This window comes from Idiotropiscis lumnitzeri, chromosome 6 (genome assembly GCF_059441095.1).
Source record: "Idiotropiscis lumnitzeri isolate Australia: NSW breed Sydney's pygmy pipehorse chromosome 6, RoL_Ilum_1.0, whole genome shotgun sequence".
NCBI classification, from domain to species: Eukaryota; Metazoa; Chordata; class Actinopteri; order Syngnathiformes; family Syngnathidae; genus Idiotropiscis; species Idiotropiscis lumnitzeri.
Window position 1 is genome coordinate 9,348,085 of NC_142396.1, and position 20,553 is coordinate 9,368,637.

Genomic DNA, 20,553 nt, shown 5'->3' on the forward strand with positions numbered 1-20,553 from the left:
GCCTGGAACCTTAACATACAGTGGTGCGTTGTTATTTTTCATGTTGTTCTTTAACCCTTTTCTGTCTATTTATTTTCTTATTTTATTTATTTCTCCTGTATTTTTGGTCACTGTTATCTTGACGGATTGTTCCATTTTTTGTGGGGGAGGTGTACTTGTCCTGATTTCTACAATTGCCAATTCACAAATTTTTGTATGAGCAGTTTGCAAAAAAATAAAATAAAACAGTCATGTGGGGGTCTGTTCTGTGTGAGCATCATTTAGTAAATTAATTTGGCTCACTTTAATTATCTAATTTGATGGTGCATTCGTAGGCGATGAGGTGCATCCTGCAGTTAATCAAAGCAAATATACTTCATATGGACGTGTAATCACCACAAGGAGGCTCTCATTTTTGTCTCTGACCATTCAATTTAATGGCTTTAGTATTATGCGTACAGTGCATCTCGTTAGTCAGATTACACAATCAGTGGCTTTTTAAAAAAATTCAATTCACGTCCATGGAATAAAACATTACATTGCAAGATATACCCAGGAATGTTCTCCTCTTACTTTCTCAGGAAACATCACATGGACCCTTCTGAAAACATTAAGGCAGTCATATGAGCATCTTCCTTAGCCCATTTGAGCTATATTGTAAAAGGCGTTACCTTACATAATATTTAGTTTATGTAAAGACCTTGATCAAATATTGTCGTGTTTGATTCTACAGTGCACCTTATTCATTTATTGTCACAAATGTTGTCGTCATTTAAGGGTTATAGTGCCACCCGGTGGCCAAACTGGAAAAGGATCGTGTGCAACATCCCGACGCCACTACGGACTTCAGCCACATGAATAGAGTATAAACAAGCAACATTTATAGAAATGCAACAGTAAATGTTTTGATCTACGGCGTGGAGAAAGTGGTGTTCAGACCCACACAAGTTGCAGGTTAATGTTGGTAAAAGTTCCCAAAAGCTTTTCCCAGAATGAATGAAAATGTGTCAAATTCCTATAAGGCGGTCAGAGACTTAAAACGCACTTTTTAAAATCAGAGCAAAAATAAAAATATATTACTTTCTCTTCTTTTGTCACTTTTTTAGGAATATAAATATATATTTAAATGTAATAAAGCAGTACATGCAGCAATCATTGATTCAAATGTTTGTAACAGAGTGCCTTAAATAAAGAGTAGATACAACAGTAAGAAGAGAAAGTCATTTTGACGTGATATAGCGGCAGTAAATGACAACAAAACAAAAAAGGATTAAAAACCTCTTGGACAGCATTTGGGGGAGGAGGGTGAAAAAAAGGGACGCGCCGCTTAACGCAACTCGCAAAATGTTCCACAAAGTAAGAGGCAGCATCGTATCAAAAAGGCACTTTCCTGATGCAAATCTTTTCCAGTCACGTCACCCCAAAACACAAACACGCAAAAACAAAAAGTGGCAGCAATTCGAACATTCTTCATCTTCCTTATCCTGGGCAATTTGGCAGGATCACTCGGGAAGGGCGGCGGCGGCCGTCTCCACTTTGCCATGCGCCTCCTGGTCAATCCTGCACATACAAACAGCGTGATAATATTGGCAATGCAGCCATTTCTTTTGACTTCTGTTTTATTTGACACGGCGCAGGTATAGGACCGAGTTTTTTTTTTTTTTAATACATTAACCCTGTTTCACCACCTTGACTTGTTTACCCATTAGAAATAATTGTCTTTTTCTCTCTTTCTTTTTGCTCGTTTGGGAAATTTCAGTTTTCCTGTCCTGTGCACTATATTGATTTTTGAGGAGATTACAACATTTGAACCATGTGCATTAAGTCCTTTTTTTTTTCCCAAACTCTATATGCAGAGGGTAACTTCTTAAACTTGACACAGAATCACAACAAATACCCCCTAATTATTTGCCATGAGGTTGTCTTTTTAGTATTTTAAACAAGCAGTTAGCCGCTGCATCACATCGGACAAGTGTTCTTGCAAAGTAATGACATGCAATTGTGCAACCCAAACTCTTTTTGAGTAATGCGGAACCCAGCACTTCAGGTTCAGCTCTTCTACATTTTGAGCATGCTAAAAAGATGCTCCTTTTTTTATTTTTGCATGTTAGTTTTTTTTTTTTTTTATTGTCATCATTATTATTTTTATTTTTTTTATTAACATTTTGTCAAGTCATAAAAGATCCTTTCGGCAGCTGTGCACAACATTATCGGTCAGATTAAGTTGAAAAGTGTGTGTACGTGATGTACTGCAGTGCATCATCCGGACAATGTTCCAAAACAAAATTGAATTAAAAAAACCCAAAGCAAATGAGCAACCATCAGGTCAAAATGTGCCGATTAAATCAACGTGCGCAAGTAAGGAGGAATGAGGCTTGTGACAGTTAGGTTTGCGGTGAGTCATGCAAACAAGCTGTGAGGGCTAGACTCAGTGAGTGACTGGCGGAGGAGGAGAGTGGGGGGGGTGAACCATGTGAGCGCACAGTTATCGTGCAACCGCGCAACCACAGTGACCATGTCCAGCTACTTCCTGGTGAGTCCTCCCACTTCCATTAGGGCCAACAAAGTTGAACTTACCAAATATCAAAAAAGTCCCAGTGTAAACCTTTTTCCAAGAAAACAGACACAGACAAGCTTCTTGGGAGCCGCATCAGCGTGGAGATTCTTTGATAGACATTTTTTGAATAAAGCTACATAAAGAACACTCTGTGTGAATATGTTTGAATTGACAAACAACGGTGAATATCAAATGTCATTGGTTTTGAGTGGTGGTAAAAAAATAATTCAATCCAAAACAACATTAAGTAGGGGGCAACTTATCGTTGTTAGTTTTGTGAAAGGCAACAAGTCCTAGGGGAAAAATACATGATACCTTTTACGGCTTTTCCTATTTTTTTCCTCGTCAAACCTTAAGAGGAGGAAGGGAAATGAAGTTTTAGCTGAAAAAAAAAGACAGCCAATAAACAGAACAAGCATACATCCAAATGAGCAAACAAGTATACGAGTTTTGCTTCAGGTTGAGCTAAGGCCGGCCACCAATAAGACTTCTTTCAGACAGACTATGAGTAAGGACCTACTTTTGAGTACCTGCCAATACTGAGAACTGATATTTGATAATGCCATAACATTTGGCAGTTTTTTAAATTTGTTTTATTTTAATTATCATTACTGAAAAAAAACAACTTCTTTCTAAATTTAAATTATACAATTAAAAATGTACTATAAATAAATTATGATTTAATTAGATAAATGAATAAGAAAAATATACAAGACAATGTATCCAATCAATTTTAGGGGAAAAATAACGCAATAAATATGACAGGCCTCTTGATTTTGTAAAATTCAGGTGTGGCAATACTTTGTCAACATCTGCTTTAAACTCAAACATGATCGGCGTCGTACAATTCGAGCAATTTTTTTTTTTTTTATAGGAGGGGAAGAAACACCAAACAATGTCCTAAAACAGTTTAGTTTAAAATGAAAAAGTTTTAACTTTACTATGGAGTGGATATGCTTCGTTTTGCTGCTATTCAAAAATGCATCCATATTCTGCTCGGACTTTTTAACTTTGAGATTCTGGACTATGCGAACTGACTTGGAGAGTCGTTATCGCAACAAAATACTCAGATACGCTTGGTAAATGTGGTTCTTGTGTATTTACAATCACCTGATCCACTTCGGCTTAAAGCATAACATTTTCCAGAAAGGCGACCTCTCTACCACAATGATTTCTACTCAATAATTTTGTTACATAAATGTAGGCAATTTTGACGGCAATACAACGGTAAAAGTATTCCATTTTCGCGGTGGATCAAAGAATATTATGGTTCCTCATCAGAAGACAAGAAAACAGTGTGTTCCTTGTTTAAAACACAGAGGAAGAAAAGCAAGAATGTGTGTGAGTGTGGAGGATCCGAGTACTCACAGCTTGATACACTCCGGAATGGACACGTACTCCATCGGGACTAACTCTGCCAGGTCTGTCAGGCTGTACACAAACTTGATTTTTTGACTAAATTTGGAGCTGTCAAAATTAGAAATGTGTTAAAATGTTGAACATTCAAAGAGGTGAACTCTTTTCTATTCTGAAAATTCACGTTACCTAATAAAAGGTTTCGTGAGTGCCAGCAGGGTGCGAATGAACCAAGACGGATGGACGATTATAAGAGATTTTAAATTCTTCCTTAACCTGCAACACGGAAACAGAGATACAGAAAATGACCAATATTGTTTTATTTGTTTGTTTACATTACAGACACACTAACCTTCTATCAATCTGCTGGTAACATTTTCGGAGCCAGCCGACAGTTGGCATCTTTTTCCGCGAGGTTGCCCCGTTAAGATACACAATCATATAGTTCTCCGCCACCAAAAGCTCCAGCGTGCCAATGACATACCTGCGAGGGTTTCATGACATTACTGAAGGTTCGGAAATGTTCAGCCGGGATGCAAACAAAACACTCACTTGAATAAATTGTCCATGATGTATCTGTAATTTGGTTGACTGCTCTCAGGCATGAAGCACACGGCAAACACAATTATGGCATTCAAGCCGTCTCCATAGTAACCTGAAGAGAACAATACATCAATTCTTAAGAATTTCAATGATAATACAATGCATCGGAATTATAGCCATCCATTTAGTAGTACTTGTTTTCATTTAAGTCAGGGTGAGCTGGAGCCTATCCCAGCTGACTTTGGACATAGTTGAGGTTTTTGCTGTTTTGCTTCATCCACTGTTAGTGGATTGCATACGAAAATGCACGGAGGACTCGTTTCGACATTTATGAGAGAATGGCCCAAGCAACTAAGCTATTCACAGGTATTCGTGGGGATGTGACCTACACACTCACCTCCGTGGCTTATAACCCGCTTGTACGGTTCAATGGCCGTCATGTCCACTCTGTGTTCTTGGTCTCCGATGCGAAACACCCTCCAGCGCCGGCCTTCGTCCCGTTCCTCCGAGGCCGAGAACTGATGGACTGACTCCATGCCCTTTTCTAGTAGCTCTGTAGTTTTGGGCTTTGGGAGATCATCTGAGAGGAAAGTAAATGTAATCAGGTGGTTATTGTTTGTTTCGTACCCCCGATTGGAATAAATCACTTTTAACATCGGTTGATCAATAGGCAGATCAATAGGGATCACCATGCTGCATCAGAATAAAAAAATAAATCTCACCATTTTTGTTTTAATAGCAGTACAGAGGGGATGATCTTTGCATGTCACAATGTAACAGAACTGAAGGTGGTGGAGAAAGCAACGAATCATTACGGGAAGAATCAAGGCTACATCGCTTGCGGCCATTTAGACTATTAATGGATTAAGCATCAAGATTGTCAGCCTGATTTATATTTTCCGCTCCACTTACGCTTTATTAACACAACAGTATACCCTACAAATTTCATCAGGTAATGAAAATACCCTGACTTCATAGGATTAACTCTTTCGATGCAAATTGTAGTAATTGAACTCCCATTCAAAAGTGATGGTGTCACTGATGAATGAACAATTACTTTTATTTGCACTGGTTTTTAACAAGAGTTTTTTGATTAATTCAATACTGTGTTCACTGAAAAACAATTTTCCCTTCAACATTAAGTATATTTTGTGGTTTATAGACTGGATTACTATTAAGAGTCTTGTCTAATATTTGCATTTGATTAAATGTATCATGTTTGCAGGAATGACACATGCATTACAAGGGTTTCTTAAAATGTGCTCAAATTTAACAAAAGATGAAAAAGTCATGCACCCAAAAAAAAAAAAAATGAAAAAGATGATGATTTCTTTTCTTTTTGAAAAAAAAAAAAAAAAGGTGACAACAGAACATAATCTGGACATGGTAAGATTGACAAAAAAATTGGGGGCGTTCGGGGACCATCCAAGGAACCTTACCACGAGCGAGAACAAGAAACCTGTTGCTGGCCTGCAGCCTGTTTCCAGACAGGCAATGGAAACAATCCTTCCACGTGAAAAAGCGGAAGGCAGCAGTGTGGAAAGACAAAAACAACATCATATTGTAACTTCACTTTAGACAGTTCCCTACTCACTCAATCCTGGGGAACCAATAAAGACAACATTATATTAAAAACAGACAGACGGACAGACCCCTTAACAATCGAGGGGTCTTATTTGTTTTAAATTTTATATTCCCAGTGAGCAGTGTGTAAAACAAGGGTGGCTTCATGAGTCGGATGAGTAAGAACTTGAGCCCTGACCTTAAACATCATTTAACTTTCTGTATGTATAATGAGTGTGTCCCAACACTTTTGTCCGAATAGCATTATCCTGATCAAAGAACCAGAAAAACAATAAGCACTTTCGTGTGTGTTGAAGTGCATGACCTGCACAACAATTCACTGACAAATTGCACCACTGCAGGTTAAAAGCATGCATATTTGTATTCTCATATACAAACATGACAAAGTTGACGGATGGGCACATTCTGAATTGTAAAGCTGTGTTGTCAAAAGGCCCCTACCTTCCCATTCAAACTCATTGCTGTTGTCGGAAGGCGTGTCCATGTCGTCCAGGTCCAGCTCTGTGCTTTCATCCAACTCATCAGAAAGAATGGAACCTTCACTGCGGTCGAGAGTCAGGCTGATATCGGGAGCCGCCAGCTTTTTCTTTTCCTTCTTACCGTGGTTCGCCACATAACCTGCAATACACATGGAGAATAATAAGCATTATGAGTATATTTGTTTACGAGATAGTTTTTGAGAACAGGAAGGAAAGAAAATCACTTAATATTATTATTCAGTTTTTTGGCATAGAGATGTATTTTCGTTGACTTTGAACGGGGAAATTGTGATCGGTCCCTGACATGACTCCCGCCAAGACATGGAGGACGCTGCTAATATAGTTACATAATGTGGCTTCACGTTTATTTTATTTTTATTATCTGAGAAATACCTCAGTTTTTGTGTTGCTCGTTCATGCACGTTAGTTGATCTATGGTGTTTGTTGTGTTACAACAGTGACGATATCCAGGTACATTAAAATACACAGTGCATTTGCGTTGGTTGTTGTAGCATTTCATTGGTCAGCCAACAATCGCCCTTGCAGACCACTGCTTTAAGGAAAAAAAACATCTTTACGAGTTTATACTTTTTCTTTGAAATCACTCTCCACACCAATAATGCAGAAGATGCACTCAATGGAGACAATTCGGTACCTGTACAAAATCTATTGAGGGCCAATACAATCCAGCCTTTACAAAAAAAAATAATTAAATCCTCATTCACGGTCGAGAGGAAATAATTGCATAAAAAATGAAGCATCGCTATATTTGCAAACAAGCATTTCTCATAATGTCTTGTATTGGCTCTGAATAGATGCCGCAAATAAGTATAGCGTCCTGCATTCCTGTTTATCCACTATGCTGTACAGTAACAAAAGTTTTTGATTACCAGGATCGCCCTCTTCGGAGGCTCCAGCAAACAACTCTTCTTCAAGCTCCTCCTCTTCCGGTAGAGGCCTACCGGGCAGAATGAAATCAGATAAGTATTTTTCAACCTGTACACTGCCGAGCTGTAATGCGCCGTCCTCAAGTTCCCTACGACAATCGGGGTGCTTGCAATACTACCGTGGAAAGTCCTCGTCCTGCCACTCTTCCTTAAGCTCGACTCCCTCCATCCTTAATCGGGCCTCTGTCGTGGCAACTGATTCCTGGCGCTCCAGGCTGGGTACGAAAACAAACAACAAATTAAAAACTTTTCTCACCACAATGCTGCTATTGAACGGCAAATATGTTCGATGCAAGAAGGGTCCGAGGAGTCATCAGTCCTACACGGATAGTAAACACGTTTCTCTAACTCTGACTGACTCGTATAGGCCGTGGAGGATTACGGGAACGAACATTGAGGATTTGCTAGCAGCCAACGAAGCTCTCATTTAATTCCTCTGACACTACAAGTTCGAACAAAGTTAAAACATTTGAAGAACAACATGAAACGTTACGCCTTAAAAAGGTTAAGCTTCATGACTACCTGGACACTTGTACACTATCGGAAAATTCCCTTTAAGTGTGCTCCAAAAAAGAAATGTATTTTATATAGGATACAACAAGGACTTAAACCTTTGCAAATCTCTCAAAAATTACAATTTTGTGAAAGTATCTCATTGTGAGGGAAATGGTGCTGAGCCAGTTATTGCCAACACACACACATTTGTGTGTTTCTGGTGCAGTGTAGAGCAAAAGCATTAATTGTTTTGTTGATAATGGAAAGAACACCTCACAGTTCACACATTATCTTATAGGATTTGGCCTCTGACGCATGTGCTGTGAAATAATATCATTGTTAGACAAAATTGGGAAGTGCAAGGCCGTATTTAACATTAACATCAAAGAGCTGAATACATGTGACCTTTCATCCCAAAAACTTTTTTGAAAGAACCAAGGGAAATATCTTTGCAAGGAGTCATCCACTGAGGAAATAAACATTTTCACACTTATGACTAAGGTATAGGTTGCATTACACACCATAATTTGCTATCCCCACTCTATTTTGTTGAATCCAATTTTTGTTGTCTGACAAGTATTTTGTATGTCATGCCAGGCGCAGTTGCGTCTATCTGATGCATATTTTGCAAATAACCTGCCATCTTTTTTGACTCCTATGCTATAACAATATTGTGAAATATGGCAAGAGACTTTGTGACAGCATTGATGGGATTTGGCTGCAGACATCTTGGGGAGGATTTCAGATTCTACAACGAACGAGATAACCAGAAATGAAATTATTGGACATAAATTACTAGTGAATTTCTAGCAAAAGTAGAGGGTCTTTAATAAGAATTTTCCAGATTGAGATTTCTTTATGCGCAATTAATTGTGATTTGACCTCAAAACACAGACCAAGTCAATTTGAGCAATCCTAATACGGGTGGTACATGATACGCTATCGTTCCCTAATCTTTACCACTGTTGTTCTCTGTCCAAATACCGCTTGCCCAATCATGCACGATCATTAAGTCTTTCCAACTGTTACAATTTACTACTTGCCACCTAATCAGATCACTGGCTTCTCGAAAAGCTTATGCGCTGGTGTTTAAGGCTTAGGTCTCTGAACCACAAGGTTCCCTTGGCTAATGCTGATCCATCTGTATGCTTGCTGGACAGTGCTGCCTTTGATGCAACAATCACATACATGGCTGTTCCTTGCAAAACCCAGACAAACAAGTATGCTGGGTATTCCGTACTTGACCATACTGAAAGTATTTGGCTTAGCTGGTAGCGCTTATGTATGTGCCTAAATCCCCCCACATAACATGCAACCTAGATGTAAAGGTAGTACAGGAATCTGTACTGCAAATGGAGATTTAAGAAATTAATCAGTAGCGGACTGGCTGAGATGCTGAAATAATGCTGATGTTTGGTTCAGCGCAGAGCACTCAGTACATAGCTCTTGGAGTTAAAATAAGTCAAATTCAACATTGATAGCGATGCTACCTGGAAGTCTATTTCACTAAAGCATGGACTTGAGCAACATGTGGCTCAAACGCAGTGTAAATGTTGAGTGTTGTTTTGTTTATCGGCACAGCTGCCATTTTAACAGTTTGGGGTGTAAAAGAAGAACTAATCTCAGCGCGCAATGGCAATTACTGTGGCCAAGCTATCTGCACTTTACAGCCTGTCAAACAACATTTTATTCCAGAACAAAATGACATAAATACACTTGATTGCAGGCATGTACAACACAAGATGAAAAGTGTGTGCGCAACCTGATGAGATTAAGCAAAAGAAAATAAGGCTTTACAAAACAGCAACGCTCACATTGGCGCAATATGATCACATACTAGAGTACATTAATTATGTTGATGAGGTTTTATTTGGTTTACTGAAAGGTGCCTCTGATATTTGGCTGCCTTAGTTAGCCAGATTAGATCAAGCACACAAACCATTAAATTAATACTTCTCTGACAGTCGTTGAAATGTATTGAAGTTTTAAGTTCATTCATTTTGAAAAATGGACAGAGTATATTGAGAGAGGATTATAAAAAAAGACCATGGCTAATTTCCATCTGTTGATTGGTGGATGATCAATGAATACAAAAATAGATTAGAAATAAAACACAATAAAATTACAAAAGGGCAGAATTAAAGTACAATGGGTGACGACTATAGGTAATAGTTTATGAAGGGTCATGGCAACAGATTTGATTATCTGCAAACCAGTTGTTCAGATGTTTAGAGAAGAATCTGATGGTTGAGAGTTGAACAAACAAACAAAAACGCATTATATCTCTCTTATCTCTATTTTTTAAGTACATTTTATTAGTTGGTTAGTGTCTAGATTAATTTGCATAAGAAGAGCAGTCCTCATGTTTACACATGATTGTTTCACAAAACATGAAATGTTGAAGTGATAGTCACAGATTTGTTTGCATTATTGTTATAATCCTATTTATGACTTACTGACTTATTATGCTTATTTTGTTTGGTATAATTTTAACATATTGTTCTGAGTTCTTAAAGACCAAACCAAATTGCTTAGTAAGTTAACAATTCTAATTTAAGTAGATAAAGTGTCTTTCACATAAATTAATGGTTCTATTGCCGTTTTAGGAATAAGACCAACACATTTCCATATAATAAATCTGATATTGTGTTGTAATATACACACTAATTAAATACAATACCCTTAAAACCTCGAAAAACTAATGGCATGTGAAATCGCAGTCGCAAGACTGAGGCAAATAGCAAAACGCAATTATATTATTTAAAAAGGTTCAGCACGAGTATTACATTCCATGAATGGGTTGATCGAACAGAACGCACCAGTGCACTTGCAAAACGAGAAACCATTTAAACAACCCTTATGTACGTGACCAGATTCTGCATGTGTACATATGACATAATCAAGTATACACAACATAACATACCTTCCACTGGGTCCAGCTGGCGAGCTCGCCTGAGGAAGGTTCACCGGGACACCAGGCTTCTGTTCACCGTCCGGGCTCGTCCTTTCCTGTGGACTGCTGCTTGTTTTGGTTAAACTCTCTTCAAGTGCCTCCTCGCCATTTTCCACCGTGGACGCCGTGCTGTTCTGGAGCTCGTCCAACTCCTCCTCGTCCACTTCTCCCGACACCCCAGAAGACGAAGGACTGGACGTGCGTCTGTTCCCGGAGCTCTCGTGAGTCCGCCTGGGTGTGCCAAAATCTGGACGACTATTGTTCAAGTTGTTGTCACTCACACCCTTCAGAGTCGCCTCGCTTTCTATCACGTCTGAAGCCATAATGTCCGCTTACCACCCCCGGTGCCCCTGTCAGCTAAAAAAAAAACCCGCCGGTTTCTTGTGTAATATCGATCAAGCAGACACTCGAAATATGACACAACTTCAGAAGTTTGGATGTTAGCTTGTTAGCTTTAGCACGCGGAGTAGCTCTGCTTGGTTGTCGGAGACAACAAGCTACTTACCGACTTGCTTACATATCTTCTTAAATTAACAGTACCAAACATCGCACCGGGTGCAGAAATAGTTCCCCAAATCTCCAAGTGTGTCTCCGAAAGAGATCATGGAAGGTGTCCTGGCTTTTTCTCAGGCTGCAGTGCGCAGCCAGTGAGCCCACTTGTCGGTTTCCTTCCTTCCTTCCTTCCTTCCTCTCCAAGCAGCAGGCGTACGTAACTGACGTAAGTAATGACGCGACATCGACGCTGACGTCTTAAACTATCCGCAATAAATAAATGGCCACTGCTCAGTGGCCGGTGACACATTAGTGTAAGTCTACCGAGGTGCCACGTCAGTATCTACAGCTGTTACGTTTGTAACTAACTTCTAAAGCATGGTTTAATATATTTTTATTTTCTATTTGGCAAACTAACTAGCAGTATGCTAGCTAATGATGCTCGCTGTCTTCTCACAATGTTAGGGTCGTAACTGTCCGAGGTTCCTTAAAGCATGGCTGTCCACTGGATTTTCAGGTTTGTATGAAAACCTTCGACTGTCAGTTATCACACAGTCAACAAAACGTCACTATTATGATACTTGCATATTTATTGAATGATTTCCTGACACCCAAAAATAGGGGTGGGCTGTAGTCTAAATCTTAACTAAAAATAAATACTAACTACTGTAAGTAATCCATCAATTATCCAAACCGCTTATCCCCACAGGCGACAATGATAGATTTTAAGTGACTTGGTACTTAAGATATAAATATGTAATGTACTGTAAATAAACTGTGATTACTTTGTCGTTCCCCCTGGCGGCTTTGATTAAAGTATATAATCACTTACAGGATTTAACTCGCAGTGATTGATACATTATAATACCAGATGTTGTGTATATTAATATGTAATATAAATAAACGGTGATTAGTTTTTTAGTGCATGTCCCTAGGTGGGTTTGTTCAGTATTTTGTTCTTAGTTAGTGACAAAATTATTCCTATAGGTGGCAGCAAATACACACTTAAAAGCTGAATTCTTGCCTTTGGATTTGAATTGAACAAAAACACGAACGATGGATGGATGATTTTAACATGATAGAATCTAACTTTTTTTGTGGGGGACTGCTTTGTCAGTGACTTTATTTCAATGTATTTATTTAAAAAATATACCACTCGATATCATGGTTAAAAACATATCTCACATAATGCAGATGACGGGTTAATTCTGTCTGCGTGTGCATGTGACCATCCTATGTAATTTCTAATTAGCACATTGCTATTTGCTCTGTTGGATCATTAGGCTTCATCACAAAAGGATAATCCAGTCAAATTTAGAGTTTATACTTCTTATCCGCCGTGGTGGTGGTTGCTAATGAGTCGTGGCACAATTACATTACAAATGAGGACAAATGTTTACATTTTATCTTGGATGAATCTGCTCACTAGGCTGCAGTCATGACGCATGGAGCTCTCAATATATCATTTGCTCATAGATTCTAGGACAAGAGTATATTTTTAACATGCCATTATCCCATTTTTTCCATAATCAATCAATATGATGGTTACCGTCTTTCCTCATCCATGTTTAATCAACGACAGACTGCCAGGCCTCTTTATTTTTGCAAATGAATCTGTATAATACAAAATAATGCTATGTATTATAAAAAATAATAATAAAAAAAAACTATATATATATAAATATATATATTCAAATAGAATAGTTGAACAATTTTGAGTTTCAAACAAAAATTTTAACCCTTCACAGACCTCTGCTAAATGAAGAGTGAAAGGTTTATCTCAACTACTGCTGCAATTTCTATTTGGCTTCTGTAAAGTTCAGCTTTACAGATGCCATGTAAGAGAAAAGCAAATTTCACCTGCCTAATGCACCATGTTATTAATTAATGTTTTTTTTTTTCCTGAGGGTGACGAAAAAACTGTCAGTTTTATTTAGGTGCTTCATTTATTTATTCAAGTGAATGATACACCCGATTATGAATTAGGAGATGGCGGCTATTAGAGGAGGCCACTATTTTAGGAAATATGTCTAGCCAAATGATAATAAATGATTGCAAGCGAGAATCATCCTTTAATATTGCTCCTCTCCTTATTCATCAAAAATACAATTGATTGCAAGAGAGTGCTTAAGTGTGCCGATTGATTTGAATAATATAGTGAAACTGTCAGGTGCAGGATGTGACTAGTTCCCCTTTTAAAAAAAAATAAATACATAACACAAGAACTCCAGAGCTGTATGCAGATTCTGCTGCGCTACCTCCCCTTCCTTTCATGTTGAAAAGAGGAAGGAACGCCAGGATCTGAGGTGGATGGCGTAACCAAAGTAGTCATTAGGAAGATTCTCCAACCAATTTCCATAAATGCAGCAGCGGGGAAGTATTTAGGCAACTCGAAGTATATCACTAATGAGAAAAGACAAAAAGGATTCATGTGCATGTTTTATGTGATCCTCTTTCTGGGTAGATGAATAATTATTTATGATTGTAGAGGCCTAAAAAGGAGACAGATAGCGGGTGGGGTGGAGTGGTAAAAAATTTACAGGCAAAGTTAAATGAATATTTTAAGCAAAATGAAATATTTAAAGGAAACAAATGAGCCAAACATTTAAAACAGCATGATAAATAGAAGCAAGCACCATTAAAACGGCCCTCCTAATTTGTGCTGCAGTAGCCGTGAGGACTGGGATGATTGTTTTCCGAATGCCAGTCATAGCAGGACAGAGTGTCTGTAACCGAGGGCTGACCCCGTAGCTGAGCAATATCAGCCGTGGACTCGGTGTCGTGTGTGCTGAATGCAGCAAGGCACCCGTGTTTCATTGACCTCCTGCCGGCTGAGCTTTAGAGTCGTCGGGAACCAGATAACGCATGATGACATAAATTGCAAACATGGCCGGTGTACATCTCAAGAGACATTCTGCATTAGAATGTCTCACAATATCAGTGTACTTTGTGAATTTCACCCCTCTGTCACAAGAAATTAAGAAACAAATACATGTGCTCTACTGCTTTGTATGAGCGCAGAATCATTTGTTTTCCAAATGCGAAAATAATTAAATCAGCAAACAAATAATTCATCAAGTCAACGAGAACAATTATCTCAAATATGCCTCTGAGACTCCATGTGCATACTGAACTGATTAATTATCCTGCTAAAGATAATTGAGTGCAGCTTGATATTTGACTGTGTCCTCTCAACATGCTCTTACCTCTGTTGTTATCCTAAGAATGTCGTTTATAGTATGTAGCCATACCCACTTGCGCTCATAAAGCCATTTTATTGGGACACAGGGGATATTTAAAGAGTTTTGGCTTTGCAGCCATGTTGGTCCCCAGCTATGTCATTACTGGAGCAGAATGAACAACCTCACAACTCCAGAGCTTGAAATTTGGACCCAGTTGTCCCTCAAATAAGCTTCACGAACCTCTGGAATCACAATATATTCTCATCTTTATTGAGTAGCCTATTAAATGCATTAAGATATATCAGTGACCCTTGCTCGCTGATCCAAGTTCAACTTTGTGGGCGACGTTGTGTCCTGGTCGCTAACCTGTGGGCGGACCATTACTTACTTCTGAGCCAGACAGACATCATTACCCCTGTGAATGATGGCAAAGCAGCCCGATCCCAACAGCTTTATTTCCCCGCTCAGCTCGGCGGACGCAAGCTATCACATCCCGTTAACAATTCCATGGTTCCATCGTAAAGCTAAGCTCCCTCAATCAGCGCCGTCTGTTTCGCCCGCCAACTGAAGGGCCATCGTTCATCACTCGCTGGGACAATGGACCACAGCGCCCTCTTCAATATTCACTTGTGATTGACCAGAGTTCGGCAATTCAGTCAGAATTGCGGAGCACTTTATTGGACTTGCACAATTCAAATATATATTAATATGTAGTACAAATCAATCAATTTTGAACCTCCCAAAACGTGATTGTAGTCTTTATTTAATATGTATATATATATAAACTGACACAGCTTATTGTGGTGCATCAGTTTGTTAAGGCTATTTAAACTGCCCTCAACTTAAATCGGGAAGACCAAGTCAAGCCAGCCGCAGCAATACTTGTTTCTGCTATGACGGTAACACATGATGAGAAGGTCAACTCTGAAATATACCTTAGCTTACCAAAGAATACATGGACACAAATACCTTGGTACACTTTTATTTTGAAGTTATGTGTGGTGTAGCTGCCATCTTGATCCTTTTTTTTTTTAAACAAACCAGGCTTACTCAATATGCTGTTTTAAATTATTATTATTTTTTCGAAAATCATTCAGCCCTACTTGCCGATATCATCAATACCATTTAGCAATCGATAACGACTTCAATATCGGTACTTGATGGAGAGTTGAAATGTGTACCAGCTGCTTTTCACTCTGGGCAAATATTGTTTCATTTCATGTGGAATTTTTCAAGTTAAGTCCGAGGCGTTGACATTTTAATCAGAGTGAACATAAGAAGCCAACTGGCACTGTCAGACCAGATGAAGGTCATTGCAAGCACTAAGCAGTCGGCAGCTTGCCATCACATTTTATCGTTACGTCCTAATGATTCGTTTACACGTGAGATCAGGTTGATATTTTATGTATAAGCACACATTCTATTCAAGGCCTTTTATTCTATTAACCTGTCCCGTCTGTACTAGATCCTTCCCGGGATCATTCCCATGTGGCTTAGCCTTTGATAAATAGGCTTTTAGGTCTACCTAATTAATGCATTCAGCTGTGATTTTCCTCACGTGTCACCCACACTTTAACCTCGTAGTGAAGGAACAGACTTTTCCGTCTCAAATTAAAGGTCCTCTGAGACGGCGTGTATGCGCGAGCCGTAGCGGCACGACGTACCGCACAAGCTCATATCTCATCTTGAGGGCCTCGCTGAAATGTTTTGAGCATAAATGAAATTACAGCACATCGTTGTTATGTGGTGTTGACATATTCCGAGCAAATACGCTTTCGTTTATTAGATCTGTTGGCTCACAGTTTCTCGGTTTGATACGCCACAAGGGGTTTTGCTGGATGTGTTTCAGATAAAAAAAAAAAAGCTGTGTGATTAGATTTTTAATTAAACATGGTTTGTTTTTTTGAGGCAACGCATGTCTTAAGAGACCACGTTATGTTATTTGACAAGAATCTACGTCAATGTAAAACCTAATAAAACAAGCGTTCAGTTAGATTAACGTTGGCACAGTCGAGCAAAGCAAATGTAGACTGCTTGTGTTGAGGCAGCATATTTGAACGCACACAGGATGATAAGCCTCCCCCTAGTTCACTCTACTACCTTGCCTACATTAATTGAACCTATTCAGCATTTTTTAAATGTACCCCTCAGTATTTCCTTTTACTGCCTGCATAATTGCCGTCCGCAGCCATTTGTAGGTTAAATGAATGGGAGGCAGTCATCAGCATAGGCTTGTTTGAATCTGCTTAACAAGAGGAAGGCCATATTATAATATAGTCAGACACGGGGTTGTTGTAATTAAGTTCTGTTTTAACATGGCGCTACGTTTGTAGCCCCTCAATAGATTGATGAGGGAGGAAACCAAGCTATGGGTTTGGTTGTCTTTCTGGTGACTATGATGGGATAACAGAAGCTTTACAAATTGAGCTTTGGAAGTGGAACAGGTTTGTCATGGCCGATCAACGTGTTGACTCTCGAATGTCAATAAATGAGCATATTATTGAGTTGTATGGAGAAAACAGATTATGCCCAAAGACAAATAAGTAACAGTACACAATGAATCTGTTTGGACATTGTTGCACCGCAGAATATTCTGATCCATATTCATAATTATCTATCATTCTATCACTGATTCTTTCTAGTCAGACAAAACTCATCTTGATTTGAAATGAGAACTGCATTTTGTTTCAACAACAAGTTCACCTTAAGGACAAGACTCGCACATAAATTGGCTTTGTGTAGTTTTGAGACAAAACTTCATTTTGACGTTTGTCTTTGCTATCAAACAACATGTTTTGCACATCTGTCAAGTCATCAAAAGCCAGAAGTGATTCCAAATCAAAGATTGATCAGCGCCTCTGCCTACACGAGCATTTGAAGGCTTATTTTAATTGACGGTGTGACTGAGCGGACTGGTAACTGTCAGCACAAGCAGCTTGCGTCTTGTGAGTGATGTGACAAAGCAAAACTTATAATTACTCTTTCTGTCACTTTTTCATGTTAAATGTTTAAGTTTTCCGTCCACACAAAACAATAAATATTGTGCACCAAAGCTGTTATGTTCCTACTCTGGCTTCAAGCCTTCAAAAAGAATTAATCCAGCATTATAGCTTCAGTGTAACCACAAAAATACTTCCTCTTCTTTTAAAAAGATGAAATATTTTCTCTACTGTGTAATTTTTCTCTCTGCATTTCGAGAGTTACTGACCTAAAAAGGTTGATCAAAGACTGTTGGAACTCCACAGCCTGCAGCAACCAATAAATTGGTCCATTCGATGTTTTGCACTGACAAATTATTCTCCAGAGTGCTAACATTCTTGGTAGCAACTCAATTAGCAGGAGACAGACGTAGCAAGAAATCGCATTTATGTTCCACAGACGTTTCAATATTTTATTATTTCAGTGAGCGTTGCTATGGTTCCTCTTATGTCACACAAATGCTAAGTATTTGCTCATTCTCACATGAAGCGATAGTTGTTTTTGCTTTGGGACTCGACACGCTGCGCACCCAATGTCTTTTGGCTTTTACACAATGTCGATATGGCCTTGAGCTCCCATGTGCTTTAATGTCGCTGTTAAAAGCCAATATTTTTTATTATGGCAAAGGCTGAGCCTGATCTCATCCGGCGTTAATGTAAAGAGCAGTGCCGACAAGTAAAAGAATCGTACGTTTTTGTAAAGTACACGTATTCACGTGGTTATCGGTAAATATTAAAAATGTTTCCAATTCAAATTTCTTGAAAACACCAAGCAAACAAAAATACTAATAATGGAATGTTGCTTTCAAATTGCTTTAATTTGCACAACTTTTTTTTTGTATTAATGACCACCGTTATTGGTGACCTTCTGCATGAAACCATATGGTTACCAGTAAGCAAACTCCCCTGCTGTTCAAGCATCTTCTTTCCCAGAAAGACAAGAAACCCGACCGACGGAGCCCCGTTCAATGATTCTCCTAAAATAATGATGGGAATTGTTCTTAAGGTTTTTGAAATGGAACAGAAAATATCATCTGTGCCACTTTGGCTTTTCCAACTTTGCCTCATAATGAACCCGAGTTCCGTAGTCTAGATGAAAACATCAACAATACTAATATATGTACTCATGTTGGTGAGGGGGGAAAAAAAAAAATCAAACAATTATTTCTACCTCTCATGTAACCAGAGCTGAATCCAGAGATCTTGTATTATCTGCTAATGCATCTCTGCTTAAACAACCACCTCCCACACTCTGAGAGTTTGCATGTGGCGGCAGCAACAAAACACATGCTCGCTCTTTCTGTTATACAAATACGAAAAGGAAGCACAGCACAATAACAGCTTTATAGTCTCACTGTACATGTGGCCAAAAGAGAGTCGGAGGATGCCGCATAATTAACTGCCAGCCAAATGTTCCCCCGAGTCATTGCTTTATTAACAAAGCAATGGAGCCCTTTTTAATTGGCCATTCCAATGGAAACCCAATTAGAGAAGATAACATCAGACACATTGATCAAGAATATGATGGCGTATTGTCGTTGAAATTTCTGCCTTTTATGGGGTATGTTCCTGAAAAAATACAGAAAGTGGAATATTTTCTTGCGCATTAATTCGTTGAACATATCAAAGCGGAAGAGAAATGCACTGTTTATGTACATACTGTTAAGTACTGTAAATATTGTATATAATAATAATACATGTCAGCAGTTTTCAGTGCAAAATTAAACTTGAAAAAATAAATAAATGTTAATTAATATAAAATAATAAAATTGACCGAAAAAATTTAAAATTTATAAAGGGTTAACTGTATGTATATGTTATTACAGGTTGCAGTCGAAATCAAAACAGCAGCTGTCGATAACTTTCCGGTTTTTGCAGTGCTTTCTTCTCTCGTCGTGACTTTCGCTTATGGGTCCACCGAGTTGTGATGAGCATGACAGGAAGTGAAATCAATTGTTCGCAAACGGGAAATTACCTCACCGATTGCGTGGCAGTATTTTCATTAAAAATCCTTCCTCCATCTGACACTAAATGCTGATTGGTCGTTTGTGATGATTTACGAAATGCACGTTCCCAAGAACAAATCACTTCAAGTGATCCATTCACTCACGTCCACTGAAAAGATAAGTTCTTCTTGAACGAATCGTTCAAGAACAACCCAACACTACCACAAGTGACTGAAAGCTGCCGTAGCACTGCAGCGGTTGCTCGCTTTTTAGTTGGGCGTCTTAAAGAAGCCTTAGTCTCGCGTACGCCCCCTGGTGGTTAGCTGACTACTCGTTGAGAACAGAGTTTGATTAGATATGCGTCCGAGCCCTCGTTTTAATTTTAATAATCCTCGACAACCAAGTCAATTTAATCGTGGTGACCAACATCGGGATTACGATTAAAATTCGATTAATTGTGAATTGCAAATAAACATGTAAAATACCATACCCTTTGCATAAATTAACAAGATGGCCAAAGGGGTGACGTGTTGTTGAGCATATTCAAATCATTTCTGTCATCTTTGAAAGAAATATTGACGCAGGGTGGTGCTGTGCTTCGCCACAGGGAGGCACCACCTGGATAGCAATCTTAACCACTGACCTCTCCCACAATGGCTCATTAGCATTGTGCCAAAGATGGATGGCGACTTTCTGCACGCATTGCTGGCCACCAGCATATGAGCTGGGCAAAGGCTTTCCTTCAGTCCCTTAGCCTGCCTGCTGACCTGCTCCTGCGGGTCTTAGTTAACATTCAGGGGCCCCTGACCTGGAACACTGGGTTGGCAGCCGACCCAAGGTCCCATCATCCCCAAAGAAATTAGAGGTGGTTATCTTTCACGAATGACTCTCTAACCTTCCCAGACCATGTAAATGTAATAGATGCAAGTGATTTCCCTGCTCCTCTTTTGCAGGCTCTATGTCTTGCTGTCATTGGGGATGGCAGGTTGTGTCCAATTTGTGTGTATTTGACCGCTCAGAAATGACAAATGATAGCTTGGACTAAAAGAAGGTTACATTTAA

At 39.0% G+C, this 20,553-nt stretch overlaps 1 protein-coding gene and 1 long non-coding RNA gene across 9 annotated transcripts in view; one reads left to right on the plus strand and one right to left on the minus strand.

Moving 5' to 3' along the window:
• Positions 1-391: 391 nt before the first annotated feature.
• Positions 392-11,620, minus strand: bnip2 (BCL2 interacting protein 2). 8 transcript variants are annotated; one of them, XR_015844074.1, is made up of 12 exons: positions 10,864-11,619; positions 7,565-7,660; positions 7,389-7,456; positions 6,461-6,637; positions 4,833-5,015; positions 4,445-4,547; positions 4,245-4,376; positions 4,082-4,168; positions 3,905-4,003; positions 2,852-2,887; positions 2,557-2,669; positions 392-1,539 (listed from the first exon to the last, which is right to left on the minus strand). XR_015844074.1 is itself a non-coding variant. In XM_088298583.1 (12 exons), the coding sequence occupies exons 1-12, from the start codon at positions 11,214-11,216 to the stop codon at positions 1,482-1,484; spliced, it is 1,479 nt and encodes a 492-aa protein (XP_088154709.1). In that variant the 5' UTR covers positions 11,217-11,620; the 3' UTR covers positions 392-1,481. The 8 variants fall into 8 exon arrangements, 4 of the variants coding, with proteins under 4 accessions (XP_088154709.1, XP_088154712.1, XP_088154710.1 ...); XM_088298583.1 differs by having other exon boundaries at positions 2,557-2,643; positions 10,864-11,620; XM_088298586.1 differs by having other exon boundaries at positions 2,557-2,584.
• A 30-nt stretch (positions 11,621-11,650) lies between these two features.
• LOC148335135 (uncharacterized) overlaps positions 11,651-20,553 on the plus strand; it is a 67,945-nt gene continuing 59,042 nt past the window's right edge. The window contains exon 1 of the long non-coding RNA XR_015844078.1: positions 11,651-11,902. This is a non-coding gene — a long non-coding RNA (uncharacterized LOC148335135). The remainder of the gene's footprint in view (positions 11,903-20,553) is intronic.